This window comes from Rattus norvegicus, chromosome 2 (genome assembly GCF_036323735.1).
Source record: "Rattus norvegicus strain BN/NHsdMcwi chromosome 2, GRCr8, whole genome shotgun sequence".
Taxonomy (NCBI): domain Eukaryota; kingdom Metazoa; phylum Chordata; class Mammalia; order Rodentia; family Muridae; genus Rattus; species Rattus norvegicus.
The window spans coordinates 174,006,115-174,032,041 of NC_086020.1; the positions used below are offsets into that span (position 1 = coordinate 174,006,115).

A 25,927-nucleotide genomic window follows, 5' to 3' on the forward strand; every position below is an offset into this window, starting at 1 on the left:
TTGCCCTTTATTAAAAATTTAAGCAGTGCCAATATACACATGCTTTAGTTATATTCACAGTGTTTGTAGAGCTGATTTTACAGTTCTTTGAGTATGCTTACATAAAGTGAGACCTATTGTGTTACTGGGCTCCGTGATTCTATGAGCTATTGTGTATGCAGTCTTTCTATCTTTTTAAAATATGATTTATTTATTTTCATTTTATGTGTGTTAATGTTTTATTTGCATGCATATCTGTGTGAGGGTGTCAGATCTCTGGAACTGCAGTTACACACAATTATGAGCCACTATCTGGGTGTTGGAAACTGAACCCAGGGACCCTGAAAGAGCAGCCAATGCTCTCAATGACTGAGCCACCTCTCCGGCCCTCTGTGTGCAGTCTTTCACTGATTAAAACCTTGCTCTTAGATGTGTGACTATAAAATAATCTTTGGCAGCATTGAGGGAACATACAAATGGCAATAGAATAATACTAGGAAACTTCAGTATCTATTTGACTGTAAGTAGAACAAACACTAACTTAGGTCAACAAAAACAGAGGATATAGGCAACCGTATAAAGCAGGTGAGCTTAACATACAGAACACTCTGTAGCACCCGCATGACACACATTTTCTTGAGAGTGCATGGAGTAGTCCAGGTCAGACCATCTGGTGGGCTATGAAACATGTTGGTAAATTTAAGAAGGGTGAAGTCATTGGCTATATTATTGTGACTGATAGCATGAAATTAGAAAACTTGGAAAGACATATGCCGTGAAAATGAAACAACACACTCTTAAACAACCAGTGAGTCAGAACAGACGACGCAGAAATCATTGGAAAATATCCTGAGAAATGAAAGTTAATATGAGTTAAACTTAATGCACTCGAACAAAAGTATCATCATGAGGGTCAATCATGGAGGTCACACTCACTTCACGTGGAGATATCTTCTTACCTGTTGTTGTTACATTTTACGTTATGGCTGTTTGTATTTAGAGTTCCTTGTGCCGTGTGTATTTTACTATTTTTTTGTTTTTTGTTTTTGTAATTAACAGGGCACATTTAAATTTAAAGCGGAAAGTGATCTGTTTCTTGCTGAGCACCATAAACTGTTACTGTACGATGGCAAGCTCTCCAGTGCCATTGCCTTCACGTACAACGCACGAGCCACAGATGCCCAGCTGTGCCTTGAGTCCTCTCCAAAGGACAATCCCTCCATCTTTGTTCACTCCCCACATGCACTCATGCTCCAGGTACGATCTCAGACAATCAGTGTGTTTGTTAAATTTTACCAAACGTGCGGCAAACCACATTTTAGTTTTTCTGTATTTATTTCCTGTTGTATTTTAGTTTTAATTACTTTAGAGAAGAAGCCATTGAAACTTTCCTGTGTTTTGTGTTTTCCAAGGATGTAAAGGCAGTTTTAACACATTCCATCCAGAGTGCCATGCATTCAGTTGGAGGAGTACAAGTTTTGTTTCCGCTTTTTGCCCAGCTGGACTATAGGCAGTATTTATCTGATGAGGTTGATTTGACTATCTGGTGAGTGCTTTTGACTTCTTTTTTTGATTGTTGTTTTTGCGAGAGCATGTTACTGTGTAGCCCTTACCCCACTGGCCTGCAGCTTACCGTAATCTCAAGCTTGTCCTCTTTCTGTCTTAGTTGTCTGAGAGCCAGGATTACAGGTGTGCATCACCATGCCTGGTGGCCTTCTGTTTTAAGTGTATGCGAGAGTTACTTTTCATGATTATTGAACTGAACAGTATTTTTTATTTTGCCACTCATATTGTTGTAGAGTAACAGTATTTTAGAGAAACATTTATGAACAGTATTATAAATATTAATTATATTATTGATGTAATTCTGATTTATTAGTACAAAAACCTATCTAAAACATAATAAAAGTTACCAAATAAAGTCAACATGGGATAGTGGATTTATTACAAGTGTATATATTTTGACTGGCCATGGTGACAAAGCCTTTAATGGCAACACTTGGAAGATAGAGGCAGGTAGATCACAGTAAGTTTTAGGTTAGCCTGGTCTACACAGTGAGTTCTAGGACAGTAAGGGCTATGCAGAAACACTATCTCAAAAAAGGAAAAACCGGGGTTGGGGATTTAGCTCAGTGCTAGGAAGGGGCCCTGGGATTGGTCCCAGCTCCGAAAAAAAGAACCAAAAAAAAAAAAAAAAAGGAAAAACCAATCAAAACAAACAAAACACGTGTGTGTGTGTGTGTGTGTGTGTGTGTGTGTGTGTGTGTGTATACACACATAAATATTTTAAATTGGCAAGGGTTTATTATGGGAATAAAAGTTTTTATTTTTTAAAAATTTAGGTTGTATTGATATATTTTATATCCTGTGTTACAGGGTTGAGTCTTAACAAAGGCAGGAACATGGGAATTCTATGATAAATTGTAGAACATGAGAGCTGTCTAAATGAATGAATTTCTTGTGGCTGCATATGCCAGTGAAATTATGTGTAATACAACAGTGACATTTCATTTACTGAGAAATGTGAATGAGCTTTCCATTCTTTTCCAAAAATCTTCTTGATGAGTCAGTTTTCTTCAGATTGTTTTTAAGAAACAGAAATTATTTTTAGTTTTTTCTAAGCAGGAATCAAATGTAGATGTAGCCTTTACCAGCTTTATTAAGTTAAATAATTTATTTGTGGTTTGAGGGCTTGCTGTGTTACCCAAGCTGGCCTCAAACCTACTGACCTCCTGCTGTCTATTGTTAAGTAGTTGGGATTACCAATGTGCTCTGCTGCACATGGTTTGTTGACCGTATTTTAAAATAATTACTCTTGGCATAGTGATAAGCTTACTAAATTTTTGTGATTGCTTTGACAGGAATTAGTTTTTCTTTCTCCCACCTTCTCAGCCTCTTCACTGGCGTAGCATAGCGCTGCTGTCGGGGATGAGGATGGCTGCCAGTCCTAGGAAAATCTGCATCTTTCCTAGGAGCCACTGATACGGAGGTGGCAGATCAGCCTGTTTCTCCCTTTCGGACTTCTCTAAATATTGTGGGTGGTGGAGAATGCCGTGGCTCCTGTTCACTTTTAAATTTCACGACTGGGGATGCTGGTTTTCCTGTAGGAAGAAGGAGTGGACTGCTTCTTTACTCTCCTTAGGCTTAGGAGACAGGGTCTCACTCTGTAGACCTCCAACTCCTAGAAATCCTCCTGCCTGTCCCTCCCAAGTACTGGGATTAAAAGTATGCACCGCCTTGCGGGCTAGGGGCAGACTTCTCAGTCCAGTTTGCAGCCTGCTTGTTTTGATAGTTTAAACTATCCGTTTGCTCAGTTTTATTCTTTACTTTTGTAATCCCTAACTCTTAAAAATGAATATGCTTGGTTATTTTGTTACATCTATTTCTTTTCTTTTAAAAATAATACCTTTATTCTTTGAAAATTTCACACATGTATACAATGTGTCTTTTTTGGATTTGAGAGTAATGCTTATTTTTTCCTTTTTATCTTAATTTTTCCCCATATGATGCATCTCAATTATACTACTTCCTCATCCCTAATTCCCCTGAGATCTTTTCCACCTTCCTACTTTCCCAACTTCATATTTCTCTTTCTGTCTTAAAAAGCAAAGACAGAAACAAACAAACAAAAAAGATAATGAAAACAAATAAAATGTTAATAAGATAAAAATACTAAACATAATGAACCAAACTAAAACAAAACAAAAAGTACACACACACACATGCACATACAGACACACAGACACAGACATGCACATAAACACAGACACACAGACACAGACACACACACACAACATACATACACACATACTCAAACACACATATACAGACACAGACACATAGACACCAGACACACAGACACACAGACACACACACACACACACACAGACACACACACACAGACATACACAAACACACACATTCAAACACACACATACAGACACAGACACAGACACAGACACACACACACACACACACACAGACACATACACACAGGCACACAAAATGGAGCCTGTTTTCTGCTGGCCAACTACTTAGCATGGGACCTGCTCTGGAGTTTAGCTGATATGCTTGGTGACATGCTATTAGAGAAAACTGATAATTACCTTTCCCAGCAGCTATCAATTTTAAACAACTTCTTGTTTTATGGTGGGACTTTGTGTCTACTTCCTCTCTGTTTCTGGTTTGAATTTGTGCAGGTCTGGTGTATGTTGTCACAGTCTCTGTGAGTTCATACTTTGATCATCCCTGTCATGTCAGGAACACACTGTTTCCTTGGAGTCACCTACACCTGTGGCTCTTAGAATCTTTCCTCCTCCTCTTCTACATAGGTCCCTGAGCCCTGAGGGGAGGGGTTTGATAAAGACATCTCATTAAGAGCTGAGAGCTACAAAAGTCTGTCATTCTCTGCAGTTTCTAGTTGTGTGTATTAGAGACTTCGCTGCTGGGGGCTGAGTGGTGCACTGATCTCTGGGTATAGCAATATGCCCTTAGGAGTAGGGGTTTTGTTTGTTTATTCTTTGGTTTGTTTTTCTTTTTAAATAAATTCTTTTAAAAAAGATTTATTTATTTTATGCATACGAGTACACTGTAGCTGTGTTCAGACATACCAGAAGAGGGCATCAGATCCCATTACAGATGGTTGTGAGCCACCATGTGGTTGATAGGATTTGAACTCAGGATCTCTGGGAGAGCAGTCAGTGCTCTTAACCACTGAGCCATCCATCTCTCCAGCTCCCAGGAATAGTTTTATTATTTTGTTCCATAGCAAAATGATAGTATTAGGTTTCCCCTAGGCCATGACCTATGTAGTCTCAGACTCTTGATCTCTTTAGCAGTGTCAGTAGGAGTTCCATCTCACGGAGTTGGAATCTCAAATGTTGTTGGTTACTTTTATAACATTTGTGCCACTGTTTACCAGTAAATCTTGTAGGCTGAGTGCTATTTAAACTGTAGTGTTTGTAGCTGGGTGATATTGATGATGGATACCAGCTTTACTTTTCCACGTGTAGTGATAGAAGTAAGTGGTTTCTCCAGTGATAGGGGATTGTTGTCAAGTTATGGAAGGGAATCAGTAGCCTTGGCAGGACCTCTGGGCCAGTGACTCCACAAGACATAACGCACTCCTGGCACTGGAGGGTTTATTGGTGTCATAATATGTCCAATTGAGGCATTGTCTCCCCCATTGTATGGTGACTCCATTTAAATTCCCTTCATATATGTATACATTTTAGGAAGCCTCTACAGTAGTAGGTTTCTATATGGCTTTTCAAATGGCCTTTGGTATTAGTTTTCCCTCCTTTGCAATGCCCTCCCATTTCATCCTTCAATTCCAGTTTCCCCTTTACCTCTCTCTCTTTTTTAAAAATTTTATGTGTGAGTACAATGTTGCTGTGTTCAGACACCAGAAGAGGGCATCCCATTACAGTTGGTTGAGCCACCATGTGGTTGCTGGGAACTGAAGCAGTCAGTGCTTTCAACTGCTGAGCTGTCTCGCCAGCCCCCCGTATCTCTTTATAAAACGATATTCATTAAGATCTTAATACTTTCCTTACACGTGTATCAATTACTTGTTTCCAAATGTTCAGATGTTCACTTTTTTCTATGCAGTGCATGCTTGTTATATTGTTTGTGATAAAATACATGAAATATTGAGGGACTCTTAATCCTACAGTAAGTGTTTTGTTCTGGAATAATCTTGGAGATGGTTTTAGTAGAACTTGCCTTTACATGTTTTGGGAAGATTGAACCCAGGACCTCACACATGCCGGGTAAGCATTCTTCTGTTGAGCTACATTTCTGCCCCGAAGCAGAAATTTTGATTAAGATAAATGGAAGACTATAAATGTTGACTCTAATATTTTCTTGTGGAATATTCTTTCTCAACCCATTGCCTTTTGTCTTATTCTAGTACAACCTTGCTGGCTTTTATCATGGAGTTGTTGAAGAACTCAGTGGCTATGCAGGAGCAGATGCTCGCTTGTAAGGGCTTTTTGGTGATCGGCTATAGCCTTGAAAAGGTAAGGTGCAAAGTATTTTATTATTCTTAATATTGATTGGCCAATCGTGTGCTTATTTGTCTGCGTGGTAGGAAACACTGTCTACAAGAATGTCTACTTTGCCTATAGAAAGTTACTTAAATTAAACTACATCTTGTTTTACCTTGCTTCCTGTCCTCTGTTAAGGAAGTGAGGCAGTGAGCCTCATGCTGTCTTTAACTCTGAGCATAGTTTGTGGACAAGTTCTTTTTTGGTGTTGACAGCTTGTAATTTACTTACCTTCCTTTGAATTAGTAGTAACCTTTAAACTCCTTCCCTCCCCCACCTCCCACAGTCTTCCAAATCCCACGTCAGCAGAGCAGTACTTGAACTTTGCCTTGCATTTTCAAAGTATTTGAGCAATCTGCAGAATGGGATGCCCCTCCTGAAACAACTGTGTGATCACGTTCTTCTTAACCCTGCCGTGTGGATCCACACTCCAGCCAAGGTGAAGTGTGCTGAGCTCCTTTCACTCTCTGTCAAGTGTTTGTGTTTGAGAAATGTGGCAGTTGTTAGAGTTTTCTTTTGTCCTTTTATGTATTGGTAAGTAAAGTTTCAGTGGATAGCCAGTTTTGAATAAGCATAATTTTGCTTTTCAGGAAAATGTGCCAGTCAAAAAAAAAATATAAATATAATTAGTGAACTAACAGACTATGGCTTCATGTTTCTGTGTTAAATAAGGTTTTAGTAGAAAGGGCCTTTGTTTGCTAAGTATAAATCAGAGAGCAGTTCCACTCCAACTTTCCTAGAATCTCTACTTCTATAGCTCTGTTCTACTGTAAATGCACATTCATGTGTGCGCATGTACACACAGTCACATGCACACATACATATGAGTGCTTATACACACACCCACACACACACCTGCACACACACCTGCACACACACACCTGCACACACACCTGCACACACACACCTGCACACACATACCCGCACACACACACCCGCACACACACACCTGCACACACACACCTGCACACACACACCTGCACACACACACCTGCACACACATACCCGCACACACACACCTGCACACACACATTTCTTCTCCTTCTCTTCCCACTCCATTTCCTCACATCTCTCCCTGTTCTTATTGTCTTGCCTCTTCTGTTCATACTTAGCCAGTATGATGAACTCTTGGGTTTCATTTTACAGCTGAAGCTGAAATACCACATTTTCTTGAAGGCATAATATAGTGGTTCCATTAAATGTTAATTTTAATGAATTTTAATGTTAATATTAAATAACAGAAAATCTTCAGTGTTTGCCAAATAATTTTGTAGTACTTTGACAACAAACTACTTATTCACATAGAACATAAACAAATTTGTTACTACAGAATTTGTGAAAAAAAATCTTTAACAAATTCTGATCTATTAGTTGCCCTAAAAACTTAGTAGTATTAATGTTAAGTACAGCTTGAAATAAATTTTTCTAAGTTGTATAATTATGTTCATCTTTATTTACAATTTTTCTTAGAAGTGGTGTTATTTTAACCCCTGTTTCATTTCCCCCTCCCCCTTTGCCCACTTGCTGTGTCTATTATAGCCCATACTTACTCTAATTGTCAGGAAAAAATGTCTGCAGACTTTCTCTTCTGGGGTCATAATATCTTATTTTGAGCCAGTCTTTTCAAATGGTAAAGAGAAACACAGCTGCCGACTGTGATTGCCATTTGGAAATAATCAGAGGAGGCAGCTGGAGGTTGTAGCTTTTTTATCTCCAGGTTAAATTTGACCTCTTTCTCTTCTGTGACCCTCAGTCTTATTTCTTTTCAAAGATTGTTTCAAGTTACTTTAAAAATCTTTTACTAGACATTTTTTTTTGGTCTTACTAGCCAGCATATTTGTAAGGCTTTGTGTCTTTTGAAGTTGTCACAAAGTGTCTTACATACCTAGTTGTAAAGGATGTTTTTTACCTTAAATTTAATCACATGACTTCTCCATGTTTCTAATACTATCCAATTTATTTCTTTATACTTTTTAATAAATTTCCTTAATGACCTTTTTAGAGTTTATGATTGATTTGATAGTAAATTAACATTCTCTGTCAGCTGTTTGCTTGGTGTATCCATAAAGAATTTTATTTGCTCTTAGTTTATCATAAACACAGTCAGATCCAGTCATAAGCACAGGACAGATCCAGGTTGTTTGACTGGCAAGTCCTGGAACTTGCAGGGTGAGAGAAAGATTCTTTAAAGAGCACAGTACAGGGCGTGCTTGACTAGGCTTACAGGGAACACATGAGCTGCTTTAGCGTCAGCGAATCCTCGGCAGCTCCTGATGCTGGAGCCGTAGGTGTATGATCTAGGCTTTGCTTTGGGAAGGGTGTGAGGAGCTCCCTTCGGTTTCATTTACCTTAGATCTGCTTAGAGATGTTCTGAATGACCCTGAAGCAAATATCAATTTTCTTGTCCGCAGTGGTCTTTTGTTTACTCAGACAGTATTTGTGGAATAACTGCTTCATTCTGGGCAGTATAGGTAGATGGTGTGAAAGGCAGGCTTGCTTCTTGCACTCACAGATATTAGACAGAGTGGCAAAGGTAGTCACAGATATTAGACAGAGTGGCAAAGGTAGTCACAGATATTAGACAGAGTGGCAAAGGTAGTCACAGATATTAGACAGAGTGGCAAAGGTAGTTGCTGCATAGGTATGATGAGACTGTAGGTGAGTGGATGGGGGAGGAAGCTTTGTTCCTAAGAGACGTCCTTGCTTTCATTTACCAATGTAGGTTGCTGTTAAATTAAATACATTTTCCTTTTCATAATAACCATTCTTAATATTATCTGATTTTATCTACCTTTCATTCAATTTATTTTTTATTTAAGAAATCTTGTATGTTTTGTTGTCATTATTTCTGAGACAGAGTCTAGCTCTGTAAGTCCTGGCCGGGCTAGTTTCTCACTTTGTAGCCTGCCAGTCTTGGGCCATGATCCTCTTGCCTTTGCCTCCCATGTTCTGGATTACAGGTTTGCATCACAACACTAGGCTTCCTGTATGTTCCAAACATGGCATTCTCATCATATCCTTTCTTCGTCTCTCAGACTTTAGATTTCTGTTATTTTCAGAGTGAGGTAATCTCACAGCTAGCTTCAAGTCTTTCTGCCAATTCTAGGTTTTGTAATGTTGAAATTCATGGGGCTGGAGAGATGGCTTAGTGGTTAAGAGCACTGACTGCTCTTCTAGAGGTCCTGAGTTCAATTCCCAGCAACCACATGGTGGCTCACAACCATCTGTAATGGGATCTGATGCCCTCTTCTGGTGTGTCTGAAGACAGCTACAGTGTACTCACATACATAAAATAAATAAATATTTGAAAAAAATTAAGATATCCTTGGTAAGTTGGCAAGTACCGTAAGGATTCGCTAGAGAGTGGTTCCCCAGTCTTGGCTGCTGGCTGAATTACTTGGGGAAAGGTTTAAAAACAAAAAGGTAAAGCAGAATCCCACTTTGGCCAGTGCTGATTTTGATTTGATTAGTGTGGAGTATGATTAAGGCTTCATAATGTTTTAAAAAAATGTTTTCCAGGTCTTTTAATGTACAGGCAGGTTTGGAAAATGGAAAATCTCCAGATCTATGATACCATTTTCTTAGCCACTATTTTTCTTGTTAGAAATTTCCTTTCCTTCTATCTGCCTGCACTGCTACTTGTCTTCCAAACCTTCCTTCTTGATTGATGAGGCTCTCCCTGCAGACACACTGTATCTAACCATATCTTCTCTGGCCCTGAAGTCACTGGGTTTAACATCCTGAGCCACTGCATTATGAGTTGTGTCATGACCTGTTGTTGTTGCTGTGTCCTTAAGGTGCTGGTGATTGAGCCCAGTGCTTCTGCACATGCTGTGCAAGTGCTCTGCTGCTCAGTGTCCCCAGCCCTGCCATGGCCTGTCATGTCTCAGCTTCTGCTCTTATGGCTTGAGTGTAATTTTCATCTCCTTAACTGTATTTTAGTGTGAGGCATATGAGCCATTATAATCTCAATCCAGGGCTAAGTATGTGGGTACATGTAAATATTTTTGTTCTGAAATAAAGTGCTTAAGAATTTGAAGGATGTTATAAGAAGTATTGTGTTGCGTTAGTGACAGATAGGGTGGTGCTACCCATTTTCACAGCAGTAAATACATCAAGAACACTTTGATGCAACAAACTAACTGAAATCTCAGCATACTTTTGCTTTTCTTCTAAGTTCCAGTTGTCTTCTAAACTCCAGTTTAATTCAGTTAAGCAACATCTTTTTTTAAAACACATCTACTAATCAAATTACTAATTAAATCTTAAGTTGGTTATTTATGGGACATTTAAGAGATATGCACTTAATGTATGTACTTGTTTAGAAAAATTCTCAAGCAACAATGAGTCCCAGCACAGAGTTGAAAATGAAGATACCTAGAGTCCAGAAAGGTGATGGAAGTGTCTAGTTGCAAATGCCTGGAAGTAATTTAGTCTGAGGAAAGATAGTGTGTGCTGGCATACAGTTGTTCAGTTTATAAGATATACCCACGAGGCAGAGGGTGAGAACTTCATGGCTGGGCGTGCGAGTAGAACAAGAGTAGTCCTGGTTTTCTGTGGCGGTGAGAACTTGAGGATTGCTGATGCTGACGTTTAGAAGATGACTTCATGGAAACTATGTGGGATGAAGTATGTTGTGGTGGGTTTGCACTTACATTCCTGTTTTCTTGTTTATAATAAGAGCTTTCATGTGAAGTAAATATAGACATATGTACATTTTTATGTAGTTAGTAGTTTTAGTCATACCAGCCTTTTAAAAAAATCTGTGTGTGCATGAATGTAAGTGTGTGCTTGTTCATGTGAGAATGAGGTGCCTATGTGCTATGGGACCCATGTGGCAGTTAGAGGACATCCTCCAATGTAAGTCCTTATCATTCACATTCTTTGTGACGGATCTCTTGTTGTGTACCACTACCCATGCCTGCTGGATTTCCAGTGTCTAGGGGTTCTCTTATCTGTGCCTCTCATCTCCATCTCTGTGTAGGGTGCTGAGATCACAGACATATGCTACTGTGTGTGGGTTTATATTGGTTTGGGGTCCAAATGGAGTTCCTCACACTTACTCGCCAATTGCTTTACCCACCATTATCTCCCCTCTTCTAGCTTCTACTTTTCTGTAAAATACAGAAAGCATCTATACAAAACATTATATAAGGCCAGGCATGGTGACATTTACCATTAATTCTTAAATTCCAGCATCCGGGAGACGGAGGTAGGTGAATTCCTGTGAGGCTGAAGCCAGTCTGAGTTCTAGACTAGCCAGAGTTACATAGTGAGATCCTGTCTCAGTCACCAGGCAGCCAACCAACCAACCAACCAACCAAGCAACCAACCAACCAAGCAACCAACCAACCAAGCAACCAACCAACCAAGCAACCAACCAACCAAACAAATCCACCCACCCATTAACCCAGAAAAGCACAGAAAACAAAACAATTGCTTAAACCATAAAATTTATTCTAAAGATACAGATACTAATGAAAAATTGGTGGCTGCTAAATGAGGATAAGTGAATTATTTTCATGTTAATATAACAAAAAGTGATATATTTTGGATATTTACTTTATAAGGAGTGTGTGTATGTATGCTTCTGGGTTTTGATGTCTGATATGATGTCATCAAGCTCCACATTGTACTCTTTGGAATGAACATAGTTCAAATGTAGTTGCCTATGAGATGGGAACCAATGAGCTTCTTTGCCTGTGTTCTTCCCTTTGGTTTTGTAGGTTCAGTTGATGCTTTATACTTACCTGTCCACTGAATTCATCGGAACAGTCAACATATATAATACTGTTCGGAGAGTTGGAACAGTGCTGCTCATCATGCACACACTGAAGTACTACTACTGGGCAGTGAATCCTCAGGACCGAAGTGGTATCACCCCCAAAGGATTAGGTATAATTCTGCCGTCTGAATGCTATGTTGTTCATGTGGTAAAATCAGGATATAAAAGAAACCAACAGTACGAATTTTTTTCATTTTAATTTCTGTGATTGAGTATTTTGCCTGCACATATATCTGTGTACTACATGTGTGGCTATTGCCCTCAGAGGCCAGAAGAGGATATCAGATCCCTCACAAATGGAGTAGAAGGGTCTTAGCTACTGTGTAGGTTCTGGGAGTCAAACCTGGCTCCTCTGATCAAGTGCTCTTAACCTCAGAACCATTTGTACAGCCCCTGGTTGAGCAAAATTTATTAGTTTGTTATAAATCGCTGTCACCAACACAGCATTACTGTTGTAGAATAATGCAACTGTTCTTAAGTGACTTGTTGGGATAGCAAATACGATGGGCTAGTTGTAACCCATTGCCTCTGAGGAAAACAGTTAGTTGCTCACTGGTATTGGTGCTGAGATAGCTATAGTGAGAGTGCTTGGAAATGGTCCTTTGTGGAGGTGGAGGTTCCATAGAAACGAAGGATTTTGTTTATAATAGAGATGCAGTGCAATTCTAAAATTTCAGTAATTGTTTTCTTTCATAATCACGAAAGGGAATAGTACTCCAAGGGTAATATTCTCTGAACATGTGGAAAGTTCATGAAAGGTCAAAGTAAAGCTTTGTAAGTTTTGTAAAACGTCTATGAAACTGGCTTGTGTTGAGAGAAGCTGGAACACTGATCTGAGTGGTGGGCTCAGGAACAACTGGTGCAGGCTTCTAGGATGCTCACAGTCCACAAGGGCTGACCAGCTCTTCTGTGTCAGATGTGTTCAGGACTTCCCTCCCTTTGTAGTACCTGGCAGCCATTCTGCTTTTGAGTCCTCCTAACAGTGGAGAGCAGCTCCCTGTATCAGGTATTTTCAAGTCTCTTTTGGTCTCCGTGTTGCTTCTTGGCTCGTGTTGATTTTATGCCCGGGTCTGTGGCAGTTCCTGTGCTGATGGACCACAGTTGGAGGTGCCTAACACACAGTCTGAGAAGAGGGTGCGTCCTGTTCCTTGGCAGCATTTAAAGGCTGTTGCTTCAAAGTAGAAGGAGCCAGAAAACCATGACTTTTTAAAAAAAGTTTTTATTTATTTATTTATTTATTTATTTATTTATTTATTTATTTATTTAATGTGCGTTAGTACACTGTCACTCTCTTCAAACACATCGGAAGTGGCTATTACAGATTCTATTACAGACGGTTGTGAGCCACCGTGCAGTTGCTGGGAATTGAACTCATGACCTCTGGAAGAGCAGCCAGTGCTCTTAAGCGCTGAGCCATCTTTTTGTTAGGCCTTGTCCGTTCAGTGACTTACAGAGGTAGATCTTATACTTTTATGCTACTTTATCTTCAGAATAAACTCTTTATTGTCTGAGAATAATGCATCGACAGCTGAGAGAGCCGCAAAGACACAACTCATGTGTTTAAGCTGACAAGCATGTGGCACTTGCAGATCTAGGCCACATCTAGAACTTTCTGATGGAGATTTCATGGTGGTGTAGGACTTCCATGTATAAGTTGATTGCTAGTTTCATGTCCTGATCTTCATTTTATAAGTAACTACTGACTTCAGGGGTCTCACAGGTCAACTGGACAAATTTTGTGGTTCTTTTCTGTTTAGCTTGTTATTTGTCTAGGAATTTCATGTGGAACACATTTTACACAATTTTCTTCCTATTTTAATTGATGTGTTCAAGGTCATGGTGGTCTTGTGCTTTGGTGGTCTGGGCACTAGCTGTAAATAGTGATTAGTGAGGGAAACTTGAATTTATGAGGCAAACAGGTCCCTAACTTGAGATCTTGAGACAATAGTTATTTGGTTTCAGAGGTTTGTACTTTGGAATTAGATGCTTGAGACATGAAAATTGACTTAATGTGAGCCATGTGTGACCAAGGACTTGCCCAAGTACTGGAGATGTCAGAGGTAGTCAGCAGGATGTTTCTCTTATTCCTTTACAGTCCTGGGTGGTGAGCCTTCTTTCTGTAAGCACTTAAAAGGGACAACAGTAGAAAAAGTTGTTTCATACCCAATTCTCATAATAACATTTTACTGTCCAAAGTTTAGGTTTTTCTTTACTGTTTAAACTTTTGGTAAATTTCTACTGTCTGACTAGCAAGTGTTTTCAGAACAAAATATAAATACTATTATCAAGTATAAATATAAATACTATTATCAAGTATAATTTTTTATCACCATGTTTGTTTTTGAAATCCTTTTACCTCTTTGAAGTATGAACTTTAAAAATAATATTTTGCCAACATTTTATATGTGTACTGTAATCATACTCCCTCCCCATCAGCATCTCTTTACCTCCACCCTGCTATCCCAGCTCTTCCCAGTCAGTCCCTCACCTGCTCTCATGCCTCATGTACGCAGGAATCCAAAGGCCATGTCCTGCCTAGCAAGCAATAGAGTCTATCTTGTGCTTTTAGAGTATTGCATGTATGGTTTAATATGAGAGCGATAATAATGCTTGTCTTTCAACAACCATTAAAGAGGTAGTCACTCTTTAGAAGATTGGTGTGTGTGTGTGTGTGTGTGTGTGTGTGTGTGTGTGTGTGTGTGTGTGTTGTGTGTGAGAGAGAGAGTGTGTGTGTGTGTGTGTGTGTGGTGAGTGTGTTTTGAGATAGGGTCTCACCATGCACCTTTGGCTACCCTAGAACTTATCTGAGCACCTTGCTGGCCTCAAACTCAGAGCTCCCGCTTCTATTTCTGAGTGCTGGGTTTAATGAATTGTTTTCTTTGCTCAGCTCTGTGTTTCTCTTAAGCAAATGGAAAAACTCTCAGAAATGAAAGCTTTAGTTAGCTTTGAGATCTTTGAAATACTAATAATGTATGTCTTTAAAGATGGACCAAGACCCAATCAGAAAGAAATACTTTCTCTGCGAGCATTCTTACTGATGTTCATTAAGCAATTAGTGATGAAGGTAAGTTTGTTTCTTCTCCTACCCCATCTATGTCATAGCTGATAATTTTACATAAAATATGGTCTCTGCTTACTTATTCTTTGCCAGTAAAGTAAGACAGTAACTTTGTTGAGAGTTTTCATATTCTGTTTTTCATTCTTGTTACTTTCGGGTATATATAAATTACTGCCGACTTGGAGTTTGGCAATTTAAATACCTGTTATATGAATTTCCATGAGAATCCCAGAGTATTTGTCTGTTCATTTGGCACTCATTTAGAGTCCCTGTTTAACACTAGGTTCTGTTGTTGCCTGTGTGCTACAGTAGCCCACAAAGCACCTAAGTAGGCTTTCATTTTCAGGGTCCTTGTGCCTGGCATTCATTCTTGAAGAAGCAGAATTTTTGTATAAATATACCACAGTGATTTATCAGCTTTTACAAATGAATAAATAAATAAAATAATAAACGATATAATAAATAAAATAAAATTTAATATTTTTAAAAAGAGCATTTTGATTTTAGAAAATACCACTTTAGATTTTCATTAATTTATTTGTTCACTTTTCAGTCCAGTATCTGGCCCCCTCTCCTCTCAGTCTCCCTTTCCCACAGCCCCTCCTCTACCCCTCCCTTCTGGGCTACATGAGATTATCCCTTAAAAGAGAAAAAAGAAAAGAATAAAATATTATGTCTGTACTTTAGATTTTTTTTAACCAATGTTTTTTTTCCTCTTTCCTTTCTCGTTCCTTTCCCTTTCCCTTCTCTTTTAAGACAGGGTCTATATAGCCTAGGCTGGGCTTGGTTCATTGTGTGGTTCAGGATGGCTTGAATTACTGATTCTCTTGCTTTCGTCTCCTAGTTGCCTGGATCACTGACTTGTACAGGACTTTCCCTCCTTGTATTCCTTATTCTTTAAGCTGTGGTACATACTAGATGTCACATTAGGTTTGGCAAGAGCCCTGCCCTTTGATTTCTCTATAATCTTCATACTGTATGTCTTTTATGCCTCCTCAAATTTTTATTTTAAATTAGATTTTTGTGTTATTTTTAGAGTTCTAGCAGCTGATGAACTTGATTAAATCTATGTATGGTTTCTGATCTTAAAATGATTTCTATGTGTAAGGCTTAGATACATGTGTTATGTTTCTGAAGGACTCTGGAGTAAAGGAAGACGAGCTCCAGGCCATTCTTAATTACCTGCTGACTATGCATGAGGTAAGACTCGAATCTCTGTATCATGAATTTCATTTTCGTAAGCTGCTTTAGGAATGATTTTTAAAAGTAAAAGCATCATGGAAATATTTACTGATTGTATCACTGTTATGGAGAATAAATGTCTATTTAATATTAATGAATCCTTATTTTAATGTTTTTTCATTGGATATTTTTTATTTATGTTTTAAGTGTTATCCCCTTTCCCTGTTAACTGTTCAGAATCCCCCTATCCCATCCCCCTTCCCCCTCTAATATAAGAGTGTTCCCCCACTCAGCCACCCAACCACCCATCCCTTCTCGTCTCCCGCCCTGGTATTTTCCTACACTGGGGCATTGAGCCTTGGCTGGACCACGGGCCTCTCCTCCCATTGGTGCCCAATAAGGCCAGCATTATTTTAATGTTTTTTATTGACACAGTATGTCCCTGTGAAACAACTTGAAAGATTTTCAGAGGTTGCTAAAATTAGATTTTATTTAGTTTATAAAGTACACTAAAGCAAATTGTTAGGAACTAGTTTAACAAATAAGAAAAGTTGGCTTGGAAACAGCTAAAATGATTGGATTTAAATCCACAATACATTCTTCTCATTAATTTTTGCATGCATATTTTTATAGTGCATATTTTGTTAAACAAGTTACTTTTGTAATAGAAGTTAAAACTGCTTATTTGAAAATTAAATGGGTTCAGATATTTTATCTTTAAACTGTCTACATATCTATGTATCTATGCATCTATGTCTGTCTGTCTGTATTTATCTACCATCTATCATCTATCTATGTTTATATATGTTTTGCTGGCATGTATATCTATGATTTGTGTGTGGCTGTGAAGGCCAGAAGAGGCGGTGAGATCCCCGGGTGCTGGCTGTGAGCTGACTGACAACAGCAAAAACATTCAGTTATGTCAGCTGCGTGATTCTATAGAGCATGTGCAGTGATACTGTGATATAGTATAACGTGAAGGCCATTTGTCTCTCTGATTAGAAAATCTTTGGGTATTTTATGGTATATTCTTTGAACTGTATATTTAAAGTGTGATTGTAAGTAAATACTTTTAATTAAACTAAAAAACACATTTTTTCAAAAACTGGTCTATTATAGATTTGGTTACTTGTTTATTTAAAGTTGAAGTTTATATTGTTTCATAAGTATTCAGTATTGAAAGAGTTGATTTTCTTCATTTTATTTTTAATTTTCTAAAATAATTCTAGGACGACAATCTAATGGATGTCTTACAATTGCTTGTTGCATTAATGGCAGAGCATCCTAACTCCATGACTCCTGCCTTTGACCAAAGGAATGGGTTGCGGTAAGAGTCAGCATTTGGAAAGTTCTAGTTCTAGTTAATATAAAGCATTACGTTGGAAATACTAGATTCTTAAATATGAGACATATTATTAGAGTCTAAATCTATAGAAGAAAATAATTTAAGATTTTTAACTTATTAAAATTGAGATTACTTCATGATTTTTTGGTGAATGAGTCTTAAGTTCTGTTATTCTTTTTTATGAATATATTATTATTAATTAAAAAATTATACTTAATCTTTTTTTACAGTTCAGTTGTCATCCCCTTCCTGGTCCACCCTCTAACAGTTCTCATTCCATTCCTTCTCCCGTTCCACCCCACCAGGCCTCTTCACTCCCTGGGGTCTCAAGTCTCAAGGGTTAGGTACATCTTCTCTTACTGAGGCCAGACCAGGCAGTCTTCTGCTGTGTGTTGTCGGGATTCTCGAACCAACCAGTATATGCTGCCTGGTTAGTGGCTCAGTGTCTGAGAGATCTCAGGGGTTTAAGTTAGTTGAGATTGCTGGTCTTCCTGTGGGGTTGCCCTCCTCCACAACTTCTTCTATCCTTTCCCTTTTGCAACCACAGGGGTCACCAGCTTCTGTCCATTGGTTGGGTGTAAGTATCTACTTCTGTCTCAGTCAGCTGCTTGTTGGGCCTCTCAGAGGGCAGCCATGCTAGGCTCCTGTCTGTTAGCACACCATAGTATCAGTAATAGTGTCAGGCCTTGGAGATGGATCCCAAGTGGTCGCTGGACTTCCTTTCCCTCATTTTGTCCTCCATTTTTGTCCCTGTGGTTCTTTTAGATAGGGACAATTCTGGGTCAGAATTTTTGACTGTGAGATGGCAACTCCGTCCCTCCATTTGATTCCCTGTCTTCTACTGGAGGTGGACTCTACAAGTGACTCTACAAGTTCCCTCTCCCCACTGTAGGGCATTTCATCTCAGGTCCCTCCCTTTGAGTCCTGAGAGTCTCTCACCTCCCAGGTCTCTGGTACATTCTGGAGGGTCCCCCACCTCCTACCTCTTGAGGTCGCCTGTTTCCATTCATTGTGCTGACCCTCAGGGCTTCACTTTTTTTCCCCCCAATACCTTATCATGTTCTCCTTTTCCCCTCCCTGTCCCCTTTCCCACCCAATCATGAATACATTATTAAATTCAGCAGTTTACCTAGGAAGATGCTTTTTTTTTTCTTTAAAATTCTTTAGATAGGGTAGATTAGACTGAACTTGAATTCACTGTAATCCTTCTGCCCTTGTCTCTTGAGTGCTGGGATTAAAGGTGCCATTAGTTTGGCCCCATTTTAATTTTTAGGTAATCATAAAATTTTAGTTTTTGTCTTTGATATAAATATTTATGTAGAAAAGAATGCTATAATAAACAATTTAAATTTTACTTTGTGTGTTTACTCATCTATCAGAAGGCCTTCAGTGTTCTTTTAAGATTAAATTAATATTAGTCTTGAGAATTTATTGTAAAATTTATCTTTTTAGTTGAGATTTTAAGTCTGTTTTCCTTTTGGAATTATTCATTTAATAAAATATTTTCATTACAATTTTTTCTTGCTTTATTATGTATTTATTATTTAAATGTCTTATGCTTGTATAAAATTCATTTTAGTTATTCTCATCTCCCATTCTTGTTAGTCTCCTCCCTAAAAATTCTTTTCCTACATTCATATCTTCTTGTTTTGTTTTGAAACTTACTGGGCCATCTTTGTAACCATAGGTGTGCAACTATGCATTGGACTTTGGTTGCATTCACCTGTGGGTATAACCTGAAGACAGCGACTGTCTCTCTCCCAGAGTGTTTAAGTGGCCATTAGTTGAGCAGGGAGGTTTGGGGCCCCATAAGCCCTTCCCCACCCGTAACTGAGAACCTGCTGTGGGGGGTTCAAGATTGCAGTATCAGTGTCAGACTCAGAAGATGGCATTTTGTAACCCTTCTCCCTGTCTTCCAAATCTGAAGGTTTTTCTATTCTTTTCTGTAATGTTCCCTTAAACTTTTGAGTGTGTGGTTTATATTCTCAATAGTCACTTTTTCTCAGCATCTTGAGTAGCCATGAGTCATTGCATTTACAACCATTCACTGTGAAGAGGGACATTGTCTATTGCTATAAGCATAGGTATTTAAAAGGCAGTTTGACACTATGTCAACTTTACAGCAGTATTAAGTTCCCCACTAGGGCCTATGCCTTTCTTAGCCAAATATCTCTAGTTAGGTTTACAGTCATGAATGGGTTTCCTTCCTATGTAGTTCAGACTTCATGGTGATCCTCTGCCTCAGCTTCCAGAGTACTTGGGTTGCAGGCATGCGCCACCACACCTAGTAATTAATTTTAAAAACTAAAATGTATTATTTACATGTCTTTTCTGACAATCACATATTACTGGTCCATTCTTTTGTTTTTCATGGTGATAATTATTCGTAAGTTTAAATATATGCTACCTTTAAACAGATTTTACTCCAGGTTTATACAGAAGATTAGCATACATATGTGTGCCTTGAGCTGTACTTGGGTTTTTGTTGGAATTTTTAGTTAATTCTGACTTGTTTTCAGTAAAAGGATCTCTAGACTGGAATAAATGAATGTTAGAGGTCAGAAATGTATAGTAAATTTACTTATATGTTACTTAAAATAAGTTTGTGATGATATTAACCTTGAAAATTATATTTAGACTAATTTGTTCTTAATTTTTATTTCTTCAGTGTCATTTATAAACTTCTGGCATCGAAAAGTGAAGGGATCCGAGTACAGGCACTCAAGGCACTGGGCTACTTTTTAAAACATTTGGCCCCAAAGTGAGTAGGCATGAAATCTAAAATCACCTGTTGGCTACTATTTAATAAAAGCTTTGGAATCATGTTTCTGTTCTGTCATTCCTTTAGTTACTTTTGTTGTTGTTGTTGTGCTAGTTACTTAGTTTTTTTTAGTCATAATTCTCCTATTTAATGTCACTATTGCATATTTTAAAGATAAAACTGGACAAGACAATTTAAGTTCTGATTTGAAAATTATTTATGTGTTGGGTTTTAATGAGAATTAGTAGAAATGCTTTGAAGGCTTAATTAATCTTGGTGAACTGAATCACCCTGCATATTATCTGTATCATTTACCTTGATATCGTGACCTAAATGTGACAGCCATCATCTTCTATCTGTTGCTACTTCACAGTTTATCACAGAACTTTAGATTTTGGACATAGACCAAACTGGTTGTGGTAAACTGCAGTCTTTGTGACCCCAGGTGCCACCTGCATGTGAAGTTTATTATATCTCAGACATGTTATGATTTGCTTACCTGTGACTTTTTATTGTAGAAAGGCAATGGTAAGATGTGGCAGAGACTACATATATATGATCTTAAGTATTTTCTATATGGAAAAAGTTTGCTGACCCCAGGGTAGAGTTAAAATACATGATTCCTAGTTTTAAAGTTTATGCCTGGAATGTTAATTTTAATGCACATATTTCTATAGTGTTTAGTTTCTTAAATTATGTACGTTTCTTTTTTTCCCTCTAATTGTTACTCTGAGGCATCTATGTCTTTTGGTGATTGTCCCTGGCAGTGCACAGCCTTGTGCTGGTAGATAGCAGCAACTGACAATGCTCTGCAGAATTTAGTTAGGTTTCGCTCTGCTGTAACATAGAATCTCTTTTGTATCTTGAACTTCAGCTGTGTTTATATTGTGGCTGGCAGTGAAAGTTTTGGATTAAAAAATATTGTGATAGTAATTGAGTGGAAATTTACAATCACACACAAATACACACACACACACACACACACACACACACACACACACACACACGAAACCAACCAAACCAAACCAACAAAAAGTCCACTTGTGTTCCCTTTATTTAGTTGTAAACCCCAACTCTGTATTTGTGATTTCTTACATGTTATTTTAGGAGAAAAGCTGAAGTCATGCTTGGGCATGGATTGTTCTCGCTGCTAGCTGAGAGACTCATGCTTCAGACAAATCTAATCACAATGACCATGTATAATGTTCTGTTTGAGGTAAGAATGTAGCTAGAAAATTACTCATTAATTTATTATTAATGTGTCTGTATAATGGTCAGTATTTTGCTTTATAATGTACCACTTTTAAATTATTTACACACAGGTAATATGGCTATGTTTTAGAAGTTTATTAATTATGAATCACCAAGTAATCTTGTTGTCCTTATTTGTGTTTATTCCATTGTGTTGACTTTGATATTCATTTTATAATGAAGTAAAAGTATCATGGTATTAAAGGCATTTATGTATTTGGACAGCTTTGCATTGAAAATATAGGGCTATATTATAAATTTTATTTTTGAGACAGCATGTTATTCTGACTCTCAGGCTGTTTGAGAATCTAGCTCTGTCATCAAGACTGGCTGTCAAGTCTTAGCAGCCCTCTTGCCTCAGTGTCCCTGAGGCTGGGGTTACAAGGTGAGGCCCATGCCCATCTGCACACACTGAGCTCTAGTGCTGTGCTTCGACCTCCTTAATGGTGACTCCTCTAGCTCTTGTGCTAATGTAGCTTGTGTTTCCTCTCGTAGATCCTCATAGAGCAGATCTGTACCCAGGTGATCCACAAACAGCATCCAGATCCTGATTCTACAGTAAAAATACAGAACCCTCGTATGTATCTCATGCACTTACGTTTGCTACTGTAAGAGTACAGTCTCTACGAGAAACCAAATGGTAACATTGAAGCAAGTAAATCTTTTCTCAAGGAATGTATCATAGTAGTTTTATTTATGTCTTTATTGAATGTTACACCAGTTGGTGGTGTTAGTTGGCTTATGTGAAGGTTTTAAATTTTATTTATATGTTCTTGGTTTAGTTTTTTTGGATAAGTTTTTATTATGTTGCTTAGTGAAGGTAGGCCAAATTACATAAATGATGGTGGACAGTTTTTATTCTAAAATACTGCAAGTATAGGAATGCCCAGTTAGATACGGGACATAGTCCCTTTAACTTAGAATTCTTACATACAGAATGAAGAACAGGTTCATTTCTTGTCTCACTTTTAAGATGGCATCAAAGTAACTAAAGGACTGTCTGAATTTCAAGTGTTTTTGGTATGGGGAGGAGTTCTAAAATTCAGTTACCTGTTGTGCTTCTTCTGTGTGTAGTATGCCACTTCATAGCATTGCTTTTTAAAAAAGAAATTATTTAATTAATTCATTATTTTGATACAGGGTTGTTTGTGTAACCCTGGCTGTGGTGGAACTAGCTTTGTAGACCAGGCTGCCCTCAGAGATCTAACTGCCTCTTCCTCCCGAGTGGAGGGGTTAAAGGCATCTGCCACTACCGCCCAGCCATCATATCAGTTTTAAAAGCAAGAAACTTTGAAGTCCAGTTTCCTCTGCTTCCCAAGACATATGTTATCATTCATTGTTCAGAGTTGAAAGGGGAAAGTGTAAGTGTAAGAGTTTTAGAGTATTTTATCAACCCAGAACATGCTGCTCTAACATAGTTGCAGAGACTGGTTAACTCAAAGGAATAGACTTTACCTTTTCCAATTGTTTTTGCTCAGAAGTCCAAGCTGAAGGTTCTTCTGTTTGGTCTGGTGGCTCTGCCCACTGAGAAGGACAAAACAAGCAAGCTGAAAGCTACCCTGGAGTCCTAAAAAATGGCCTTCCTTTCATTAATTGGAGAGAACTCAAGCTTGATTACTTTTAATGGTCCCACCTCTTAACCTTATCATGTGGGTAGCACATGCATTTTGGAGAGGACCCACTCAGCTTGTGTTTGACCTTTTAATGCCTAACCGCTGGCTCAGGAGAGGCAGGCAGTCTGATGTGTTGGTTTGAGGTACCGCTCACCTGGGCCTGGAGACCAACGCGCACTGGCTCTTCTTTCAGAATCAGCGCTGAAGACAATATGTAGGGCGTGCATTCCACCATGGAGGTCCTTCAGCACACTTGAATGTGTTTTCATTTTTTTATAGTTTTAAATTTTTATTTCATAAAGGAAAGTTATAGTTTATTTCAGAGTGAGAATTTATATTTTCTCCTTAAGATTTTGAATATAGTTTGAATTTTTGTTTTTAAGTTCAACTTTACTCTTTGGCAGAGACTGAACATTTTGTTCGTTTATGACTTGAGCGGATTGTTCAGACTGTATAAACTGTAACTGGCTGTGGCGTAGCTCAGCGGTAGAGCACTTGTTTATCACATCAAATCATGGTTGGAGAGGAGAGGCGGTCAACATGACATTAAGTCATTGTCTTGTTTATAAGCTCTTCCTAACAAATATTGGTTCCTTTCTATAAATTTAAAGATTCTTTAAAATAAATTTTAAGTTAGCATGTTTCCCCAGGTTTTGTAAACGGTTTTTAGTAGGCATTTATAAAGGAAAGCTCAGGAATTGTTTATATTTATCTAACTTCATGAATTTTTTGTTGTGTTTGGTTTTTACTTATTTATGAACTGTCTTACAGAGATACTAAAAGTAATTGCGACCCTACTTCGAAATTCTCCCCAGTGCCCCGAGAGCATGGAGGTTCGCCGAGCATTTCTTTCTGACATGATTAAACTTTTTAATAACAGTAGAGAAAACAGGAGGTAAGCTGGAGCAGAAGGCATTTATTTACAGTATTCATGTCGACTTTTGGATGATTCTAGTTTGTCTCAGAAAAATTCCTTTTTATAAGTGTGAGTAAGTAACACACACAAGCTAGAATTTTTATTACCACATTGTTAAAATTGTTTTGGTTGTTTATAAACAACCAGGGCTTGGATCCAGCCCCCTACCCCACATTGAGACAGGGTTTCCATGTGTAGCCCTAGCTATCCTGGAACTCCTGTAGACCAGGCTGGCCTCGAACTTAAGAGACCAGCCTGCCTTTGTCTTGTAAGTGTTGAGATTAAAAGCATGTACTACCAAGCCTGGCTTGGTTTGTCCTCCCTCCCTCCTTCCCTTCTCTCCCCTAGTCTTTAGAATTCTCTGGTGATTTTATAATTTATAGTAATTCAGTATATTTTTAATTATTTTCAGGAGCTTGTTGCAGTGCTCTGTGTGGCAAGAATGGATGCTTTCTCTCTGCTATTTTAATCCTAAGAGTTCAGATGAGCAAAAGATAACAGAAATGGTATATGCCATATTCAGGATTCTGCTTTACCATGCAGTCAAGTATGAGTGGGGCGGCTGGCGAGTGTGGGTAGACACCTTATCCATCACACATTCAAAGGTAAGTCGGTTTATGTAACTAACTTTGGATTTTACTCATGTAAAATATTAATATGCTTGAAATAAAGGAAAAAGGCAAATCATTTTCTGAAAATATAGTGAAGTAAAAACTAAAAGGTACTAATAAAAATATTCCTTACTTATATAGATCTGAAACAATTATTTTTAAGTGTAAGTATTATGTGTGTTTAAGTAAAATTGAACATCATGTCATAATATATAGGAATTTATATTTTATGATGCCACATTCAGGTTTGTTTTGTTTTTCTCAGTTTTCATTGTTGTTGGGAGGTTTGAACACAAGGTGGCGCACCACGTTCAAGGATGGAGGTTTTTGTTTCATTTTGTTTTTTGTTTTTCTCTTGTAAATAATATAAAGTTGAATAAAAAGAGAAGTTCTGGTTTATATTTGCACTTTACTCAGGCCAAAATCAGGTAAAAAATTGGTTTCAACAAACCTACTCACCTGTTTTCCTGTTTTTAACACAGTGTCTGGTGTAACCCAGGATGGCCATGAACTTAGTATTTGGTTAAGAGTGAAGTAGAACTTGTGATCTTCCTGTTTCCTCCTCCTAAGTTTGAGTGGTAGGCTTATGTCACCTCTTCCAGCCTGTTCTTTGCTTTTTTATCTTCAAAAGATTATAATGAAATATCAGAGACGCAGAAGGATATAAAGAGCAAGATGCCTAGCACTTAGCATTTATGAAATTAAATATCCCTTTTCAAATGTTTGTCTATATTCTTCAAATCTCCTACTCTCATTCCCACTAAAGCAATTTGATGTCACTATTTATATATCTTCTTTGTAGTTTTACTAAGGTATATACCATATATGTTTTTAGTTTGGTTAGTTCAAGGTATTGAGCGTAGTGCAGTGTGTATGGTAGGCATTCTCGCTGCCTTTGAGTCACACTGTCAAACCTTTCCATGTCTTAATAATAAGTAGTATTCACCTCTATATTTAAATTTAAGGTTAATACTAGCATTTGAATGGCTTTGTGCAAGTCATTGTTTATACAGTGTTGTTTGGTTCATTCATATCTACTCCAGTACTCTGTTCGCTTCTCAGTTGTTTTGTCTTCCATGCCTCAATTTGACTCTTCCACCAGTTGATGAGCAAATTATGCATATTCAAGAGTTTGTGTAAATTCTTAGAGCTGTAATATGCAATACTTTGTAGGATAATGTAATTTCCCCCTCAAATTAGTACATACATTTATATTGTTACTGGCATTTATTTTTAAGTTCTTATCGTTTCACATCACCTCATCACGTCTGTTATTTAAAGTATTTGATAGGTTAAAGTTTTAATTTATATATCATCACAGTCTAAATTCTTGTTTTCTGAGTGTGTGGTTCTGTATGTCTTTAATCTTAGTACCTTGG

General features: G+C 38.0%; 1 protein-coding gene across 5 annotated transcripts in view; it reads left to right on the forward strand.

The window, feature by feature from the left end:
- Lrba (LPS responsive beige-like anchor protein) overlaps positions 1-25,927 on the forward strand; it is a 581,207-nt gene that overhangs the window by 86,785 nt on the left and 468,495 nt on the right. For all 5 annotated transcript variants that reach the window (XM_039102651.2, XM_039102649.2, XM_039102652.2 and 2 more), the window contains 13 exons: positions 1,039-1,236; positions 1,392-1,525; positions 5,891-5,999; positions 6,313-6,465; positions 11,753-11,921; positions 14,796-14,875; positions 16,007-16,069; positions 17,281-17,378; positions 20,065-20,157; positions 21,265-21,373; positions 21,904-21,985; positions 23,793-23,916; positions 24,350-24,542. In XM_039102651.2, coding sequence (XP_038958579.1) covers positions 1,039-1,236; positions 1,392-1,525; positions 5,891-5,999; positions 6,313-6,465; positions 11,753-11,921; positions 14,796-14,875; positions 16,007-16,069; positions 17,281-17,378; positions 20,065-20,157; positions 21,265-21,373; positions 21,904-21,985; positions 23,793-23,916; positions 24,350-24,542 — 1,605 coding nt within the window. The remainder of the gene's footprint in view (positions 1-1,038; positions 1,237-1,391; positions 1,526-5,890; positions 6,000-6,312; positions 6,466-11,752; positions 11,922-14,795; positions 14,876-16,006; positions 16,070-17,280; positions 17,379-20,064; positions 20,158-21,264; positions 21,374-21,903; positions 21,986-23,792; positions 23,917-24,349; positions 24,543-25,927) is intronic.